At 40.1% G+C, this 16,312-nt stretch overlaps 1 protein-coding gene across 5 annotated transcripts in view; it reads right to left on the bottom strand.

Annotated features, from left to right (window-relative positions):
* Positions 1 to 16,312, bottom strand: part of LOC309603041 (E3 ubiquitin-protein ligase KCMF1) — a 55,768-nt gene that overhangs the window by 2,915 nt on the left and 36,541 nt on the right. For 4 of the 5 annotated variants that reach the window (XM_082337384.1, XM_082337385.1, XM_082337386.1 and 1 more), the window contains 4 exons: positions 15,224 to 15,363; positions 8,097 to 8,198; positions 3,876 to 4,050; positions 900 to 1,203 (listed from right to left, as the gene is read on the bottom strand). In XM_082337384.1, coding sequence (XP_082193510.1) covers positions 900 to 1,203; positions 3,876 to 4,050; positions 8,097 to 8,198; positions 15,224 to 15,363 — 721 coding nt within the window. The remainder of the gene's footprint in view (positions 1 to 899; positions 1,204 to 3,875; positions 4,051 to 8,096; positions 8,199 to 15,223; positions 15,364 to 16,312) is intronic. The other variant, XM_082337383.1, reaches the window with a different exon arrangement.

Genomic DNA, 16,312 nt, shown 5'->3' with positions numbered 1-16,312 from the left:
ATTCTATTAATGCCATCCTTTATTTGCTTTGTTATCCAGTCCCTAAAATAATTTATATGTAAACCTGTATTCAACCTTCAGCTTTTATTAAAGATTAATTTCCTATTGAACAATACTATCTCCTGACTCTTTCCCTCTCCATTACAGCTCAAGTCTGTATGCTTGTATCACTGGAAATGCACTTGTTTTGTTGGAAGCAACAGGGGAAACAAGCACAATTTAGTTAAGAAATATTCCTTCTGTCCTCTTGAAGTTGAGATGCAGCAACTAATGTTCACCCATTGCTTAGGAGCAGACAGACAGTAGGTTTGAAAAGATGTTACAAATGCAAACAAAAGCACAGTACGTTGGCTACAGATTTGATGAAGGATCTGGCAGAAGTCCCCTGCCTGGAGTCATAAGTAACTTACTCAGAGAAAACTCAAAGTCAGCCTCATCAGAAATCCATACTCAAGTCTAATCCTTCAAACACGTTCCTAGGTGCGTCAAAAAAAGTACAGCGCACTTGTGAGATTGCCTCTCCTTTTTGCAAACACTAGGCCACCACAGGATATTTCTGCAGCCAGCTCCTGGAGTTGGCTTTCCAAAAGCAGAATAATTCCCTTTGGGCCAGCCATGAACTGCTATTCTTAGATATCAAATTAATGGGTTTACTTCTATGCTAGAAATGTGGATGAAGCAAGATTTATGTATTACACATTCCGTGACCACTGTTGCTGTCTACTGTGAATATATGTGATTAATGAGCCTGTTAACTCTGGAATATATTTGATCAGAAACTGCTTTACTAGGGCATGTGCTTAACTCCAAACATTTAAGTTCCATTGAGCTCTATCAGGACTAAGGCAAACAGAAATGGTAAAAGGTAAAAATACAAGTAAATACATAGAACAAGTTACCTTGTAAGAAGAAACTGGGAATTCTGGATAGTCTGCTGACTGTTTTCTGTGTTAGATGTGTTGGTTGTTGTTGTAGATTGTGTCATAGTGGTGTTGACATTGATCGTGTTGGTGCGCCTAGTTGCATTACGTGCAGTCTCCAGTTGTTGTCTTGCAGCCTGCGCATGTTGTCGTTCCAACTGCAGTTGCATCTGCAGCTGCTGTAACTGAGAAGCAGAAGGGCCAGAGGAGTTGAGCTGTCCTCCTGCAGAACGCCTCACACCTGATAGCTGAGATAAAAGCTCTGCCAGAGAAGAGAAAGTTTCTATGATGAAAGATCTTAAATCAGCATTACACAATAGGATGAATACACCCTGAATTCCAGTGCATCAATTCCTTTTTTCAATCAATAAAGTAAAAGAACAAACGATGCTGAAGAACCCATGAACCTCCTGAAAAAAGTCCTAGCATACAACATCTCAAAGGGTAAGGAAGATTGCAGATTTATGCAGATTTGTTCCAAACAAGAAGTCAAAGTTTAATGCCTTCAAAATAACAGGAAAGCCAATTTACAGGGAACGCCTGGCAAATTATGTTCTCTGAAACTTCAAGTCAAAATAGCAACGGACTAAGAAACTACTTCTTTTTGCCTTTGGTTGGTGATTTAATTTTCCTCTCAACAAATGTTCCCTCAAAACACAGGCTTCACCATCCCAGTATCCCAGAGGGAAGCTGTGCCACAGCAAAGACAGAAATAGCATACCATTGCTTCAAACATTTAATACGAAATATTTAGTTAAGAAAACACGTTAAAGTATTGCCTCACATCAAAACTGAAGTGGTCAAGCACTTCTGCTGTATGAATTTTTATTTCTGCCAGAGGTACGGAGAAAGCCTAGTAATTTAAAAAAACCTCTGTCCTTAAGTCTTCCGATGCGGAGGGATGGAATGCTTATAGCAAGTTTCATTTACAACGAATTTTTTGAAATAAATATTCACAGCAAATTACTACTCAGTGCATTACTGCAGAATCCCTTCTACACCCTGTGTAGAAGGTACTTCTTGTATCACCTGCTTGCTGTAGCTGATGGAAGGACAGAGGAAGTAGGAGACGATATTGCTCCTGCCCCTCACCTCTACATTACAAAGTTACTATATAGGCCATGACAATTTTCCTTCTATTGCATTAACAAAATATAATCCTAAATGAGGCTTTCTCTGAGGGAACAAAGCAAAATGCAGTTGTTTTCCATGTCAGGAACTCAGGACGGTCAAGTCATTTTTACCAGCACTGATAGCAATATCAAGATTAAACCTTTTAATTCCATTGTAATTACTAGAAAACGCCACAAGGAGGAAAGAAAATGTTAAAAAAAAAAAAAAGTATCAGATACTATAAACTTTGTTTATTTGAAACAGAAAAATTCTGTGGACTTTCCTATTTATTACTCCAGCAAAAGGGAAGATGTGTCAAACTTCCAAACAATATTTAGGTGTATTTATTCTCACTGTACATTAAAGCATAAGTTAAAGCTTACAGTATAGTGCAACAATACTTTGGAAGCAGATGTGAGCTTGAGACAGTCTTGATATAAGAAGGACACCCAGCTCAGTGTGCAACTGAACTCTAAATGCAAAAACACAGCTTCCACCAAAAAAGAAAAGATTCAGAAGAATGCCTTTTTATCCCACATTTAATGCTGTTAAGTGGGAAGGCCTTGCGAGGCTGAAAACAAACCTCAGCAGCTGCTCCACATTTAACTGAGCTGAACTAGCTGCCCTTGTAAGAGAAAGATGAGGTCTTGCACTGGAGGCTTCACAAACATCCTCCCTCCTTGAACAAACTCTAGTCCTTTTCAGACCCTCCTGTGACCTCGCTTAACTCATTTTCTTCTCTTGATGGGATACTTCTTTCCAGCTAATAAAATGAGTTAAATCAGGCCACAGCAGGCCAGCAGAGCACTGGAGCCAGTAGAAGGCAGGCAAGTGGACCATGACTAAGGCAGGCAGTGGAGCCACAGCTCCCCTCTCAGGGGCAGCGCCTCATTAAGCTGGCTGGCTGGCTACCTCCCTCGGAAGAAGTCACAACATGACGGTAGGAAGCTCCAGTTTAAGCATTATGCCTTCTCGGCATCTGAAGCAAAGGTGGATTATGGCAGAAGTTCTGAGGTTTCCCTAACACTTACACTGGCATGGTCAAAGACTACTGCATGAAAACATTTACATTTCCCCTTAGGGAAAGTTAAATTTGTTTCCAGAATTGTTTGAATTATTTATTTTCCCTTTCCTGTAAAAAAAGTTATTTTCACATCAGAGCTAAACATATGCCAAACAAGTTATTCCTGGGAATCCTAAAGACACATCATCATTATTTTCTGGTGTTGAAAATGAGACACTCTTCCCCCTTCACAGTTTAGAAAAACTTGACCAAAATACACTGCAAATACTTGCAGCAGTACATTTATGTAGGAATTTACAAGTACACCTAAAAATAAATAAAATCTGTGATGTTAGCAAGTCTGGCATTCAAACAGCAGCCTGAATGCAAGCTGAACATATTTTAATCGTCCATTAATACTCAAATTCAGCTAATTTCATCTTCATTGAGACAGATACTCTCCTCCATAAACACCTTTATCCACATGGCAAATTAAAATGAGATGTACTAAAGCAGGTGATAGAAGTTGGACACAATCGCTTGTAAAAATATACAACACCTGTGCATAGATTAGGTTTGGGAATAAGCCTTACACTGTCTAGAATTAAAAGCACAAGCGACAGGCAGTGGTTTCAGCTTCAGCACCTCCACGGCCCTGCGACAACCCAGCCAAGCACACCGCTCACCTGCAAGCAGCCATCAATCACACTTCTGCCGTGGATCATATCTATACATGCAGCTTCATAACAATGGAAAGCAGGGCAACTATCATCATCTTGAATTTTACTTCCTCTGTGTAAGAAGGACATTGGGGTAAAATTTGTGGTTACACCTCTTACCAGCTATAGGATCCATGGCTTCTCTATTGCTTGGAGAATACGAACTCTGAGAAGATGAAAGCCCACCAGGGGAACTGGTAGTAAAGTGCATGTTTGATCTACGTGCACGGGGGCCTCCCAAACCCCGGCCTGGGTGGAACATCCTACGTACATGCCGAACACCACTGGATTCATCGTAACCAAGAAGTTAAGAAAACAGAACTGTCTGGCATTGAGTATTAAATGACAAGGACATTTGGTGGGTGAAATACTCAGCTGCACACTGTTCTTCATTCGTAAAATAATGACTCAACATCTGAAGCTAAGGTACACTGTAGCTATGGTGCAAGTCAAACCTACTGATCTGAACTCAAGATATCCAGTGCTGTGTACACCAAACTCCCTGCATTTCTCTAGCTTTTTATGATGTCTAAGAAACATCAGGATTAATTTCTTAGCTTTTTTAGATCAAAGTTTTCTACTCAGTAGTCTGAAAACTCTGACAAATACATGTTTAGCCAAGCTTATTACACATAGGGATTTTATTCTCTCCCCAATTCTTAAATATTGAAAATAATAAAAGTTTGTCGCCATTCCTATCAAAAGTACATTATAATTACTGTATTCCTTTTGACTTTTGTACTTTATGCTTTTATGCAATAAATTTCATCACTTCAGTCCTTAAGAAATCGTAGGTTTCCAGAGTATTCAGGACTTCCATCACACCCCTTTGTTTCACCCTTCCTCTTTTAGCCAAAGAAATGCCACTATTTCCAGTTACGACACTGATGTCTTTCATTTTCCCATTTTCCCCCCACTTCTCCATATCAGATGCTTATATTTCAAGTCATACCTTTTGTATGTTTTCTCATATAAATTGAGACAATCAACAAATTCTTTAAAGATTATTTTTGTCAGAAAGTTGTTAACATTCATTCCTCCAAGACAGTCCAGATAAGGCCTCCTTTTATTTTAAAAATCACTAGTATAATTCACTAGGGCAAAACGAAATAGCATAGGCCTGAGTATTTTATTTTACTGTTACTAGACTTTTAGCTTAAGATCCTCCTATCTCCCATGTTCTTCATTTTTATAATAGTCTGCTTACCACTGGTATGGTATCCATTACTGTGTAAGAGTAGTGTCCAATGTACTTCTCATAAAACAGAGTTATGGTGCAGAACCTCAGGATGTCATGGAGGTCAAGAACTTAAGACTGAAAGAAAAGACTAGACTTCTCATGGCAAGAAAGAACTTCCGGTTATTACAAAAAGATTTTACAGAATGTTTGCCTCTTTCAAACCTATTAGTTATGCTGCAGTGTAAAACACTTAACACCTAGGATGTAAGAGGAAAATATCCCCTGGCACAAAACACACTTTGCCTAGCACAGAGTGCCTTGCACTTCTGAGTGCGCTAAAACTGGATGCTGCTGGAGACGAGATATTGTATTAGATGGACTACTGCCCCCATGCAGTTTGGCAAGCTCTTCATAACTAGACCTGGTAGAAAAGGCCAGTGTCTGGGGATTTTTCAAGCAAACACAGGACTGTGGGGTAACTTTCTTAACTGCAGCTTCTGAAGTGTTTTGAGATAAACATCGTTCTTTAAATACTAGCTAAGTGTGCACCCAAGTCTTAGCAGCTATACTAGAGTAAGAAAAACCTTTATAAACCTTAACTTGTAACAAACAGATCTGAATAGCCATGCAAGAACTATTTGTATGATTGATGCTGCTAAGCTGTATTTAATAAATTTTCAAATGTTTTCCTGCTAAAGAAAGAAACCGGGCTTCAAAGAGTTGTCCCCAGACTGTAGGAATAAAGAACATACCTTGCAGTGGCTGCACAAGGCTTATAACAAGAAACACACACAGCCTTCTGGGACAACTTAAGAAAAATCCGCAAAAATCAAAACAAACCACACATGTCCAATGAACGCTTGGAAGATGAGGCCACTTCTCAGGACTCTAGCAAACCCAACAATAAAAGCTTACCTCAAACTGTAAACAGAAATCTTCACTCTAGAAAAAGCGCAAGTGAAGAGCCTTCTCTTTAACTCCTTTTTGTACATGAAGATTGTTACAGAGCACAGAGTTGTTCTGTACAGCTTTAACTTCACATGAATATGTTTAAAACAGCAATATAACAGCATCAGTGAGCAGCTTTCTAACAGTTCCCTGACTTTGACAGTTATTTTTTCCTATGCTGCCAGACCCTGGATGAAAAGGGGCACCTCCTCTTTCCTTTTTTCCTATGTTAGACCTGCCTGTTGCTAGACATGATGTAAAGCCCAATGTGGAATACTCACTTCAGGATACGCTTACCAAGTTTTGCAGACTTGACAACACTGATCACTGAAGCAGTAGCGTACAAGCAGAAAATTCTACACGCATTGTCTTTAATGATGAATCATGGACAACGTATTCCCAAAATATATCCAAGAAAGATCCATTTTGGGATGACTGACATTGAAGCCTTACTCTGTGTTTGAAAAGACTGATTTTTTTTCTACCTCAAACATTCCCAAATTAAAAGTCATCTGGTGGAGTTTCTGATACTGGAGGGGGAGAAAAAGCTGCAGAAGCATGAACTCTAATCAAATCTTGTTCATTTCAGTACAAAATTAATTTCACTCTGTAACTGGGAAAATTTAAACTTCCTGGCCTACAGAGCAGTTAACCCAATGTTCAAGGCCCACAGTTTGACCTTTGGTACATTGCTATGTAGTTATTAGGGATGTAAATTTTGTTAGAAAAAGCATATTAGGCAGGTGCTATGAAAAACTGACAATTGGTAGAAAGAGCAGAACTAAACTGATAAAAGAAAAATTGCTCAGTGACTCACTACACCAGTCATCAAGCAACATTTCAGAGCCGTCTAAAGGCTGGGAAAGATCCAGTGGTCTGGAAGATGCTCTCCCCTCATCAATCTCATCCCACCTCCACCAGAAAAAGAGGATGGCGTGACTCTGCCTTGGGGGACACCTGACCATGGAGGATCTCCCTGGACACCGGGGACCAAGCTCACACAGCCAGAGCCACCGCACTCAGCACCCTGCTCCTCCCAACTGCTGAGAGCCCTGCTCGTGTCCACAGGGAAAGGTGAAGCAGAGATAACCGCTTTTATCTAACTCTGTAGGGTTCTCTGCATTATTAGTTACTCCTTCACAGAGCCAATAAACACCCAAACTCCTTTACTCTGATCCAATTATTGTGTAGTAATTAACGTGTGCATTTAGTCTGTCCTGACCCTAAACCATGGTAACACTAACACACACAAATGCAATCAAACACAATCACAACTGAAATGGAGCCATCTCCTTAAATGCTGTCTCCCTTGCGTTAGCATAACAAACTCCAGTTGCTAGGGCTTTGATTTTTTTTTTTTTTTTACTCCAGTTGCTAGGGCTTACTTTTTTTTTTTTCCTTTTTAAAAATCTTTACACAAAAAAGCCACTATCAAAGTAATAATGTAGTCTTTTTGTCGTTTGTTTAAATGAGACACAAAGGAATAGTTCAGAAAGATCACTTATTGTAGGTAGGCTACATAGCCTGCATGTCATTAAATAAAAAGCCCAAACCAAAATACATTTCATCAGTTAATCCTAGGGGGAAAAAGTTAGAAAAAAATATTCCTAGAACAAGGATAAAAAACCCCAATAGTTCCAGCTCTTCAGGCATCAAGCATAGATAAATCTGCATAACCTGCTTCTAAGGTAACTGGAAGACAACATCCTATTTCCCAGGAAATCTGAAAGTTTTCTAAGTTATATTACAAAATGTCAGTAACACTATGAAATTGTTATTAAAACATGGTGTTAAAAGTAGTTAACCAAGTTTAAATCATTTGTCAAAACCAGCTAAGCCCAAATCATCCTCAGATCATCACCTTCATGTCACAAATTCTTAGAGCACACTATTGAATCTGGATACATAAAGAATGATCAGGCAGGATAAACCACAGTGCATGTACAAAAACCTCTTGGTGTCAGAGTTCTTTAAATGTTTTTGCTGTTAGAGCAAAAAGCACTGTCAAGTATACCTACAGTCTGTTCACAATCTGGTATCTACACTTCTTTAAACTAGCAAATGAACCTTCTTATTTTTGACATACAGATCTTTAGCAACTTAAGTTCCAGGAAAACCAGAGGTATGACCCTTTGACTACAAAAATCAAAACAAGTCATCATGGCTACGAGATGAAACAGTCTAGTCTCTTTGCATCAACTTGGAAAGGATATTAAATCTCTAGGAGCTCTGTGTTCCAGTGTAAGATGAGCTGCAAAGTCATCTGTGACATGATTTGGATCCCCTCCAGGTAATGCTGCACATATTGGACAAATCTGAAACGACAAAGCAAGAAAAAAAAAACAACTTTATAAATTTTACACAAAATAGAACTCATATCATTGAGTCAATCATTAGACATTAATTCTCATGCTTTAAAATCACATTCTAGGTATTCACAAACACCTGGATAGCAACATATTCAAAAACCCCAGAAAACGTATTCAAGTGCAGACATAAATTTAGACATCTTTTACTTTACGATTTTCAAAATCCTATGAAAAGCAGTCTTTGTATGCCAATTCTGTCACAGACAGTAGACTCTGATTACACAGGATTACTATTTGCCTGCTTGACATTCATCCCAGCAGAGGAATCAGAATGAAACCACACATGCTGAAGTATCAAAGTGAGATCACCCATCCTGGCAGTGTGTAACTACAGGTCTGGGAGAGAAGGGCTGATCTCCATATCCCTACACAAAAGTATTTTGGGAGAAGGCACTGCCATCTTTGTTTCTTTGGGTTTTTTTGTTGTTTTTTGTTTTTTTTTTATAAGCCAAAACACACATTAACTAAGTAAACAAACAGTGCCACTACAAGTGCCACAACTATGACCAGTTTTTTGAATGACTCCACAAACAGCTTGAAAAGCACCTTCCATTTTTCTTCACAGTAGTTTTGCAGACTGATTTTAAAGTTTTACAGATGGCAGACAAAAAAAAAAAAAATCCATTCCACAAAATTCTTCCCCCAAACATTAAGTGCTCAAATTAACAGCACTTTGACAGTTAAATGCAACTACTGTCTATGAATTTATCTCTGTTCCCCACAGTCAAATAGTCTTGTCTTTATGGAGCAACTCTGTCTGCAACATAAAGCCCAGGTTCCCAGTGCTCTTCACGCAGGTACTCAAGTTATTGACAGTAGATCTCAAAAGACCATGGGCATTAAGAACACTGTAAAATCTCAGCTGCTTTTGGCAGCAGCTGCTACACCTTTAATGCCACTTTAATTCTAGTAGTCAGCCCTGAACAGAAAACCAGGCATTTCAAAAGCTTTTTGCTACAACCTCTTCACCTTTATTTTCAATGTTCAGCATTTCCCTTCACAGAACTCCTCTAACCAGATTTTCCACCACTACAGAAGCCTTACAAGCGGACACACTACAGAGCAAGGACATCTTATTACAGCGTAATATAATAAATACTCAACTATGCCAACTTATCATACAGCTACCCTGTAGGACACAGGAATGGATATATGTTGGGCAGATGGTTCTAACATCCATAAACTTATAAGCTGCTTAACCTTCAAGAACATGTTTCATACCAACAGGAGAGAACGCCTTCAAAGCAATCTTTTTTCATTTAAGCTACTCTGAGGAAGCAGAACCCCAACATGAAAAGGACAACACACTTCTGAAATCAGCAAAGCAAAAGAAAGTTCTTTTGCTAACAGGACAAAGGCATTATGAACTGCACATATTTGCCTGAAAAGAAGAGACACCGTCCTCAGAAAAAACGTGAGCTAAGAAAAGGCTATAAGGAACAATGAGAAGGAGGGAATCTAAGTATCCTAACCCTAATTCTAAATATAGACTAAACTTCCAAGAACTCTCTGACTGGAAAACGTTACTGAAGCATTATTACACACAAAAATTTAGTTAAGCATAAGCTCTGGCAAAATCACAACAAAGACTGCAGCATCACTGATTAAGTGTGGCACAGCTAAAAATCATTGTTAATAGAAGACACATGAACAAATGGTGCAGATGAATGGAAAACAGGCTTACATTACCACTACCTCCCTGTTTACATACAAGGTAACTACTTTAAGTGGCAGTATTTCCGTAACCTCAACAAGAGACACTGTAACCTTCAAAAATGAAACAGGAAACATTCAGACTGTCTCAAATTGTTTATTTCATTACTGCAAGAAAAGCACTCCTCAATTTTAGCAGCAACGTGTCAACAAGCTAATTCTTACAGTTCATGTACAAGGAGCCTAGTTACTGCCTTGCTAAACATGAGAAAGTTGCTACAGTGCAATGTAATAGTAGAAAATTTGTGTCTCTGTTCTGAAATGAGATTCAAAGATTACATTTGATGAACTTTCCTGAAATTTTATTTACAATGCCAGCAGACTTCTAGTTGAATGCTGCATTCTATTTGGAACAGTCGACCGACCTGCAACCCAACACCAACAGTAACAATCATCATACTGACAGCCAGATTCTTCTGCACTTGCCTTGTAACACCTACCATTACCCTTGGATATTTGCCGGTGAAGAAACACTGGTAATTACTGAGGTTTTAGCACTCATGAAAATCATACGATTTATTCTTTTTAGTGCGTAACCTTAGAGACTTAATCAATCACAAAACTTATGACTATGCCCACAGACACCAGTGAAGTTTTCAGTTAAAGTACCCAGAATTAAAACAATCACCTTTGAGAAAATATCATCAAACTCTCCTCCTGGAGTTCCTCTCCAGAACTTCAACATGCTGGGGTGCCTCTCCAAATTGCCTGTATACAAATACATACAGCATGGGGAACGACCACGAGTTAGAGATCTGCGTGCAGTTGCAGGGCTATGATCTTCTTGGCATCACAGAGACATGGTGGGATGGCTGCCATGACTGGAGTGTTGCGATGGAGGGATATGGGCTCTTTAGAAAGGAGAGGAAGCAGGGCTTGCCCTTTATGTGAGAGAGCAGCTAGAGCGCATGAAGCTCTGCCTGGGGATAGAAGAAGAGGTGATGGAGAGCTTATGGGTTGGGATTAAAGAGAGGACAGGCAAAGGTGACACGGTGTCATCACTAGACAAAGGTGCGTATCTACTACAGGCCACCTGACCAGGAAGAACAAATGGATCAGGACCTCTACAGACATAATGGAGCTGCCTTGCACTTGCAGGCCCTGGTCCTCCTGGGGGACTTCAACCACCCCGTTATCTCCTGGAGGGACAACATAGCATGAGAGCAATCCAGCGGGTTACAGGAGTGCACTGATGATAACTTCCTCCTCCAAGTGACAGAGAAGCCAATGAGGAGAGGTACTCTGCTGGACTTCATACTCACCAACAAGGAGGGGCTCATATGGGATGTGAAGGTCAAAGACAGCCTTGGCTGTAGTGACCTTGAGATGGTAGAGTTCAGGATCCTGAGGCAGGGAGGAAGATGAAAAACAAGCTCACAACCCTGGGCTTCAGAAGAGCAGATTTTGGCCTCTTAAAATATCTGCTTGGAGGAGTCCTGTGGGATAAGGCTTTGGAGGGTAGAGTGGCCCCAAGAAAGCTTGTTAATATTCATCATCCCCTCCAAGCTCAAGAGCGCTCCATCCCAATGAACAGAAGTCAGGCAAAAATGCCAGGAGGCTTAGATGGGTGAACAAGATGCCCCTGGCCAAACTCAAAGACAAACCAGAAGCATACAGAGGTCACCCTCATAGGGTAACCTTGGAGGAATACAGAAACATTATCTGAGCATCCTAGGACAAAGTAAGGAATGCTAAAGCCCAAATGGAATTGAATCTGATGAGCAATGCCAAAGGCAAGAAGAAGGGCTTCTAGAAGTACACAGGCAACAAAAAGATGACTAGGGAAGATATGGGCCCGTTGCTCAAAAGATGGGGACCTGGTTACACAGGACAGAGAAGAGGCTGAAGTACTGAATGCCTCCTTTGCCTCAGTCTTTACTAGTAAGACTGGCCTTCAGGAATTTCAGGCCCCAGAGACCAGAGGGAAAGTCTAGAGCAAGGAAAACATTCCCCTGGTGGAAGAGGATTAGGTTAGAGAATACTTAAGTGGACTGGACATACTTAAGTCCATGGGCTGTGATGGGATGCACCCACAAGTGCTGAAGGAGCTGGCAGATGCCATTGCGAGGCTGCTCTCCATAATCCTTGATCAATCACGGCAACTGGGAGAGGTGCCTGAGGACTGAAGTAAAGCAAATGTCACTCCTGTCTTAAAGAAGGATAAGAAGGAGGACCTGTGGAACTACAGGCTGGTCAGCTCACCTCCATCGCTGGGAAGGTGACAGAGCAGCTAATCCTGGACAGCATTACCAGGCACATTAAAGACAAGAAAACCATCAAGAGTAATCAACACAGCTTCACGGAGGGGAAGTCATGCTTGACTGACTTGATAAACTTCTATCATGAAGTGACTGGCCTGGTAGATGACTGGAGAGCAGTGGATATTGACTACCTGGACTTCAATAGGCCTTTGACACTGTCTCCCATAGGATCCTCATAAACAAGCTGTTGATGCACAGGCCGGATAAGCAGACAGTGAGGTGAAGTGAAAACTGGGTTAATGGCTGGGCTCAGAGGGTGGTGATCAGTGGGAAAGTTGCTGATGACACAAAACTGGGAGGAGTGGCTGATATGCCTGAGAGCCATGCTGGCATTCAGAGGGATCTCAACAGGCTGGAGAAATGGACCAACAGGAACCTTAAAGAGTTCAACAGGGGGATGTGCAAAGTCCTGCACCTGGGGAGGAACAACGCCAGACACCAGCACACACTGGAGGCCACCCAGCTGGAAAGTAGCTTTGCAGAAAAGGACCCAAGGGTCCTGGTGGACCATGAGCCAGCAATGTGCCCCTGCAGCAAAGAAAGCTAATGGTGTCCTGGGCTGCATTAGGAAGAGCATTGCCAGCAGGTCAAGGGTGGTGATTCTTTGCCTCTATCCGGCACTGGTGAGGCCACACCTGGAGTACTGTGCCCAGTTCCACATACAACAGAAACATGCACATACTGGAGACAGTCCAGCAAAGGACTACAAAAATGATTATGGGACTGGAGCATCTCTCCTATGAGAAGAGGCTGAGAAAGCTGGCACTGTCCAGCCTGGAGAAGAGCAGGCTCAGGGAGGAATCTTATGAATGTACGTAAATACCTGATGGGAGGGTGAAAGGAGGATGGAGCCAGGCTCTTTTCAGTGGTGCCCACTGACAGGACCAGAGGCAGTGGGCACAAATTCAAACATGGGAAGTTCTTCATAAACATCAGGAAACATTTTTTCACTATGAGGGTGACTCAACACTGGCACAGGTTGCCCAGACAGGCTGTGGAGTCTCTGTCCTCAAAGACATAAAAAAGCTGTCTGGACATGGTCCTGGGCAGCCAGCTGTAGGTGGCCCTGCTTGAGCAGAGGGTTGGACAAGATGACCACCAGAGGTCCCTTCCAACCTCAGTCAGTCTGCGATTCCTGCCCACAAGTACCTAACATTGTTGTACGTACCAATGCCAAATACCTGAGAAAAATCAGCAGAAATTAAACTTCTTATCCACCACTCTGAACATAAAAATGGCAAAATTTAATGGACCAAAAAGTCTTTGACTTATCCTTTGGAAGACAGGCGGCAGAGGGGGCCTGGGCTGTAAAATAAAAATCATTCCATACCTGTAAACTTCCCTTAAAGATCTAAAAATAAATATCTAAAATAAAACACCTCTTTGGACAGACACATATTACAAGGACTACAAGCTCAGTATCTAAACAGAAATAATTGCTTGAAAGCCTAAGACCACAAATGTTTAGAATCCATATTTTCATCTTTAATAATGTTGTAGCCTTTCACTATCTACAGTAAGACAGTAATACCCACGTAGTTTTATGTGCATGCACACTAAACATTTATTACAAAAGCTAGATTCAAAACTTAGCACAAACATATACAATCATATTCAAGGATTAAAATATTGTCCTTTATCATTGTTTGGAACAAAGATATAACAATGTTGCAGACTGACTCACAAAAAGGAAAGAATCATTTATTTATTTACCCATATAACTCTTTCAGCAATTAGTGGAGCAGCACGTGTCTAGTATTGCAAATTTAGGCTTTATGTGCTGAGTTCTAGAAGTCACAGCTGCAAACAAGGATGTGTCAAACTTAAAAACCTGGAATCTTCACATTCTGTGTCAGGAGCGTATCACTGACATCAAGTGGTGCAAATCAGAATTGCAATACTAAGCCATCGAAGAAAAGTCATCCAAACGTGGAACTTTCAATGGTTGACACTATGTTTGAAAGTTGCAAAGTTAAAGAAAAACTAAAGGAGATAAGAATTGCAGAGTGTCACTAAGTTAAATTATGATTCTACAGTGCAACTGATTGTGAAGTAAACCGTTTCGTTTCATTTCATGTTTTTAAGAAAGATCAGAACACCTTTGAGTCTCACAGAGGTAGACAAACCACCTCCCCTATCATTCCTTCGCACAAGATCCTTAATAGGCTTGGAGAGGAAAGGTTCATTTTCTTCCACAGAATTCCTTGGAGCTAAGAAAACTAGAAGATTAGAATAGAGAACCTATTTATAAGTAATTTCTTCACAATGTATTAGTGATGAGTAATCCACTTCAAGCATTCACATTTTTCTAGGAATCTAGAAAAAACAGTTAACCAGACAAGAGCACCCTGGATGTCGTTCTGCTAACCTAGTTTCTCCTGCTCCCAGACAATCAGGATAGCAGTAGCTAACACCTCAGATTAAAGCATTTCTGTTGACACTTGTTTAAGAAGTGTGTTTTTAACCATATCAAGAGTCTTAAGGGTCAAGGATGGGGGAAAAAAACCCTTCTTTAACAGCAATAGTTTCAAAAGAATGACAGCTTCCGCTGCAGAAATATACCAGGTCCATTACAAAAGCTATCTGAAAAACTCAAATTGTCGTGTATTTTCTTCTCTCTTACAGTTACAAAAGACTGACACAGCTATGAGCTTCCAGGGCAATTACATACTGGTTGTGAAAAGGGAGACACAGCTACACAGAATAACTGTAAGAACATCCTAAACTTTGTTTTACAGGATAACAAACTCTTAAAACATGGCAGCCTTTACATCAGGACAACCAAACAGCAACCACAGAAGAAGAAAGAAACAATACCCATGAAACACAGAAGAATTTTGATGTCACCATTAAATGTAGGTATGTCTTCTTACAAAGCATTTAAATGAACTCATGCTTCAAAAAAGAAAAAGAACAGAAGGATACCAATTTCCCAGAAAAGAGACTCTTTTTAATATATTTTTACCACAACTGAAAGCCAATTCTGAAGCTTCTTACCACTTCTGTTGATGTTTCTGCATGCTCAGAAGTAACATGTTCTTGAAGAGATGTTTCCGTATAACCCATTTTCCCACAATAAGGACAAGTAAAAGACTGTGGCTGCTCTACAGAGAAAGCTTCTCCACCATAGTACAAATCTGCAACAGAAAGTGTTTAAATGGAGGTTACTTCAAAGCAGTAGCACCATTTATTTTGTTCATGTAAACCTCTGTTTATAAATGTCCTTCAATGTAATCACTGCCAAATTAATCTTGTTACTTAATTGAAACTGTTATCTTCATCTTGTATAAAGGCCATAGGCTGATATTCAAGAAGCATTCAATTACTGATGACAAAAAACAGACAGACTACCTTTCATTTTCATTATCAAACATAACATAGTTTCCTAATACTCAGTAGGAGCAGACTCCTATGATGCTGCTGCCGATACTGCCAAACCTTTGTTTTTCTGCCACCCTTCTTATCCCATGTACAGGGTCACGTACAGAATTTTTCAATCATAAGATGAGTTATCAAAAGCTGAACTCTCAACAGTACCCCAAAAATTCAGATTAAAATTTAGAACTCCTCAGTGATACCATGTCAATATTTATGCCATAGCTGAACCACTGCTTCGCAATAGAAATATCTCAAAATATATAATATAAAAGATTGATAGTGAAAAAGGAATCTGATTATCTGTTACACATTGGTTGAAACTTTCAGGTGTGCTGAACTTAAGTGCTTCTGCACGACTGATGAAAAGCAGGCACTTTTATGTTGCTAACATAGAAGTTCCCCAAACTTAACATGAAAATTTATCAAACCATGCAAGAAAAGAAGGCTTTTCTCTCTCCTCTGCAGGTATTATGTATTCTACTGGAAACATGAATAAACTTCACATTCACATCAAGATAAAAAGACTGAATTTCTCCAGTAAGTACTGTAAAATCTTTTCACTGACATTTTTTCTAGGACTCACTGATAAGTAACTGAAAAATGTTTTCATAGAGTTATGAATATTCTGTTATGAATTAAAAATTGGACAAGTCTGAATAAATACTAGAACTCATGTTCTGCACCACAAGGCAATATCTACCTAATGTG

The sequence above is a fragment of the Platalea leucorodia genome, assembly GCF_965183815.1.
Source record: "Platalea leucorodia genome assembly, chromosome: Z".
Taxonomy (NCBI): domain Eukaryota; kingdom Metazoa; phylum Chordata; class Aves; order Pelecaniformes; family Threskiornithidae; genus Platalea; species Platalea leucorodia.
Note: the sequence above shows the minus strand (reverse complement) of the source record. Positions and strands in the feature narration are given on the sequence as shown.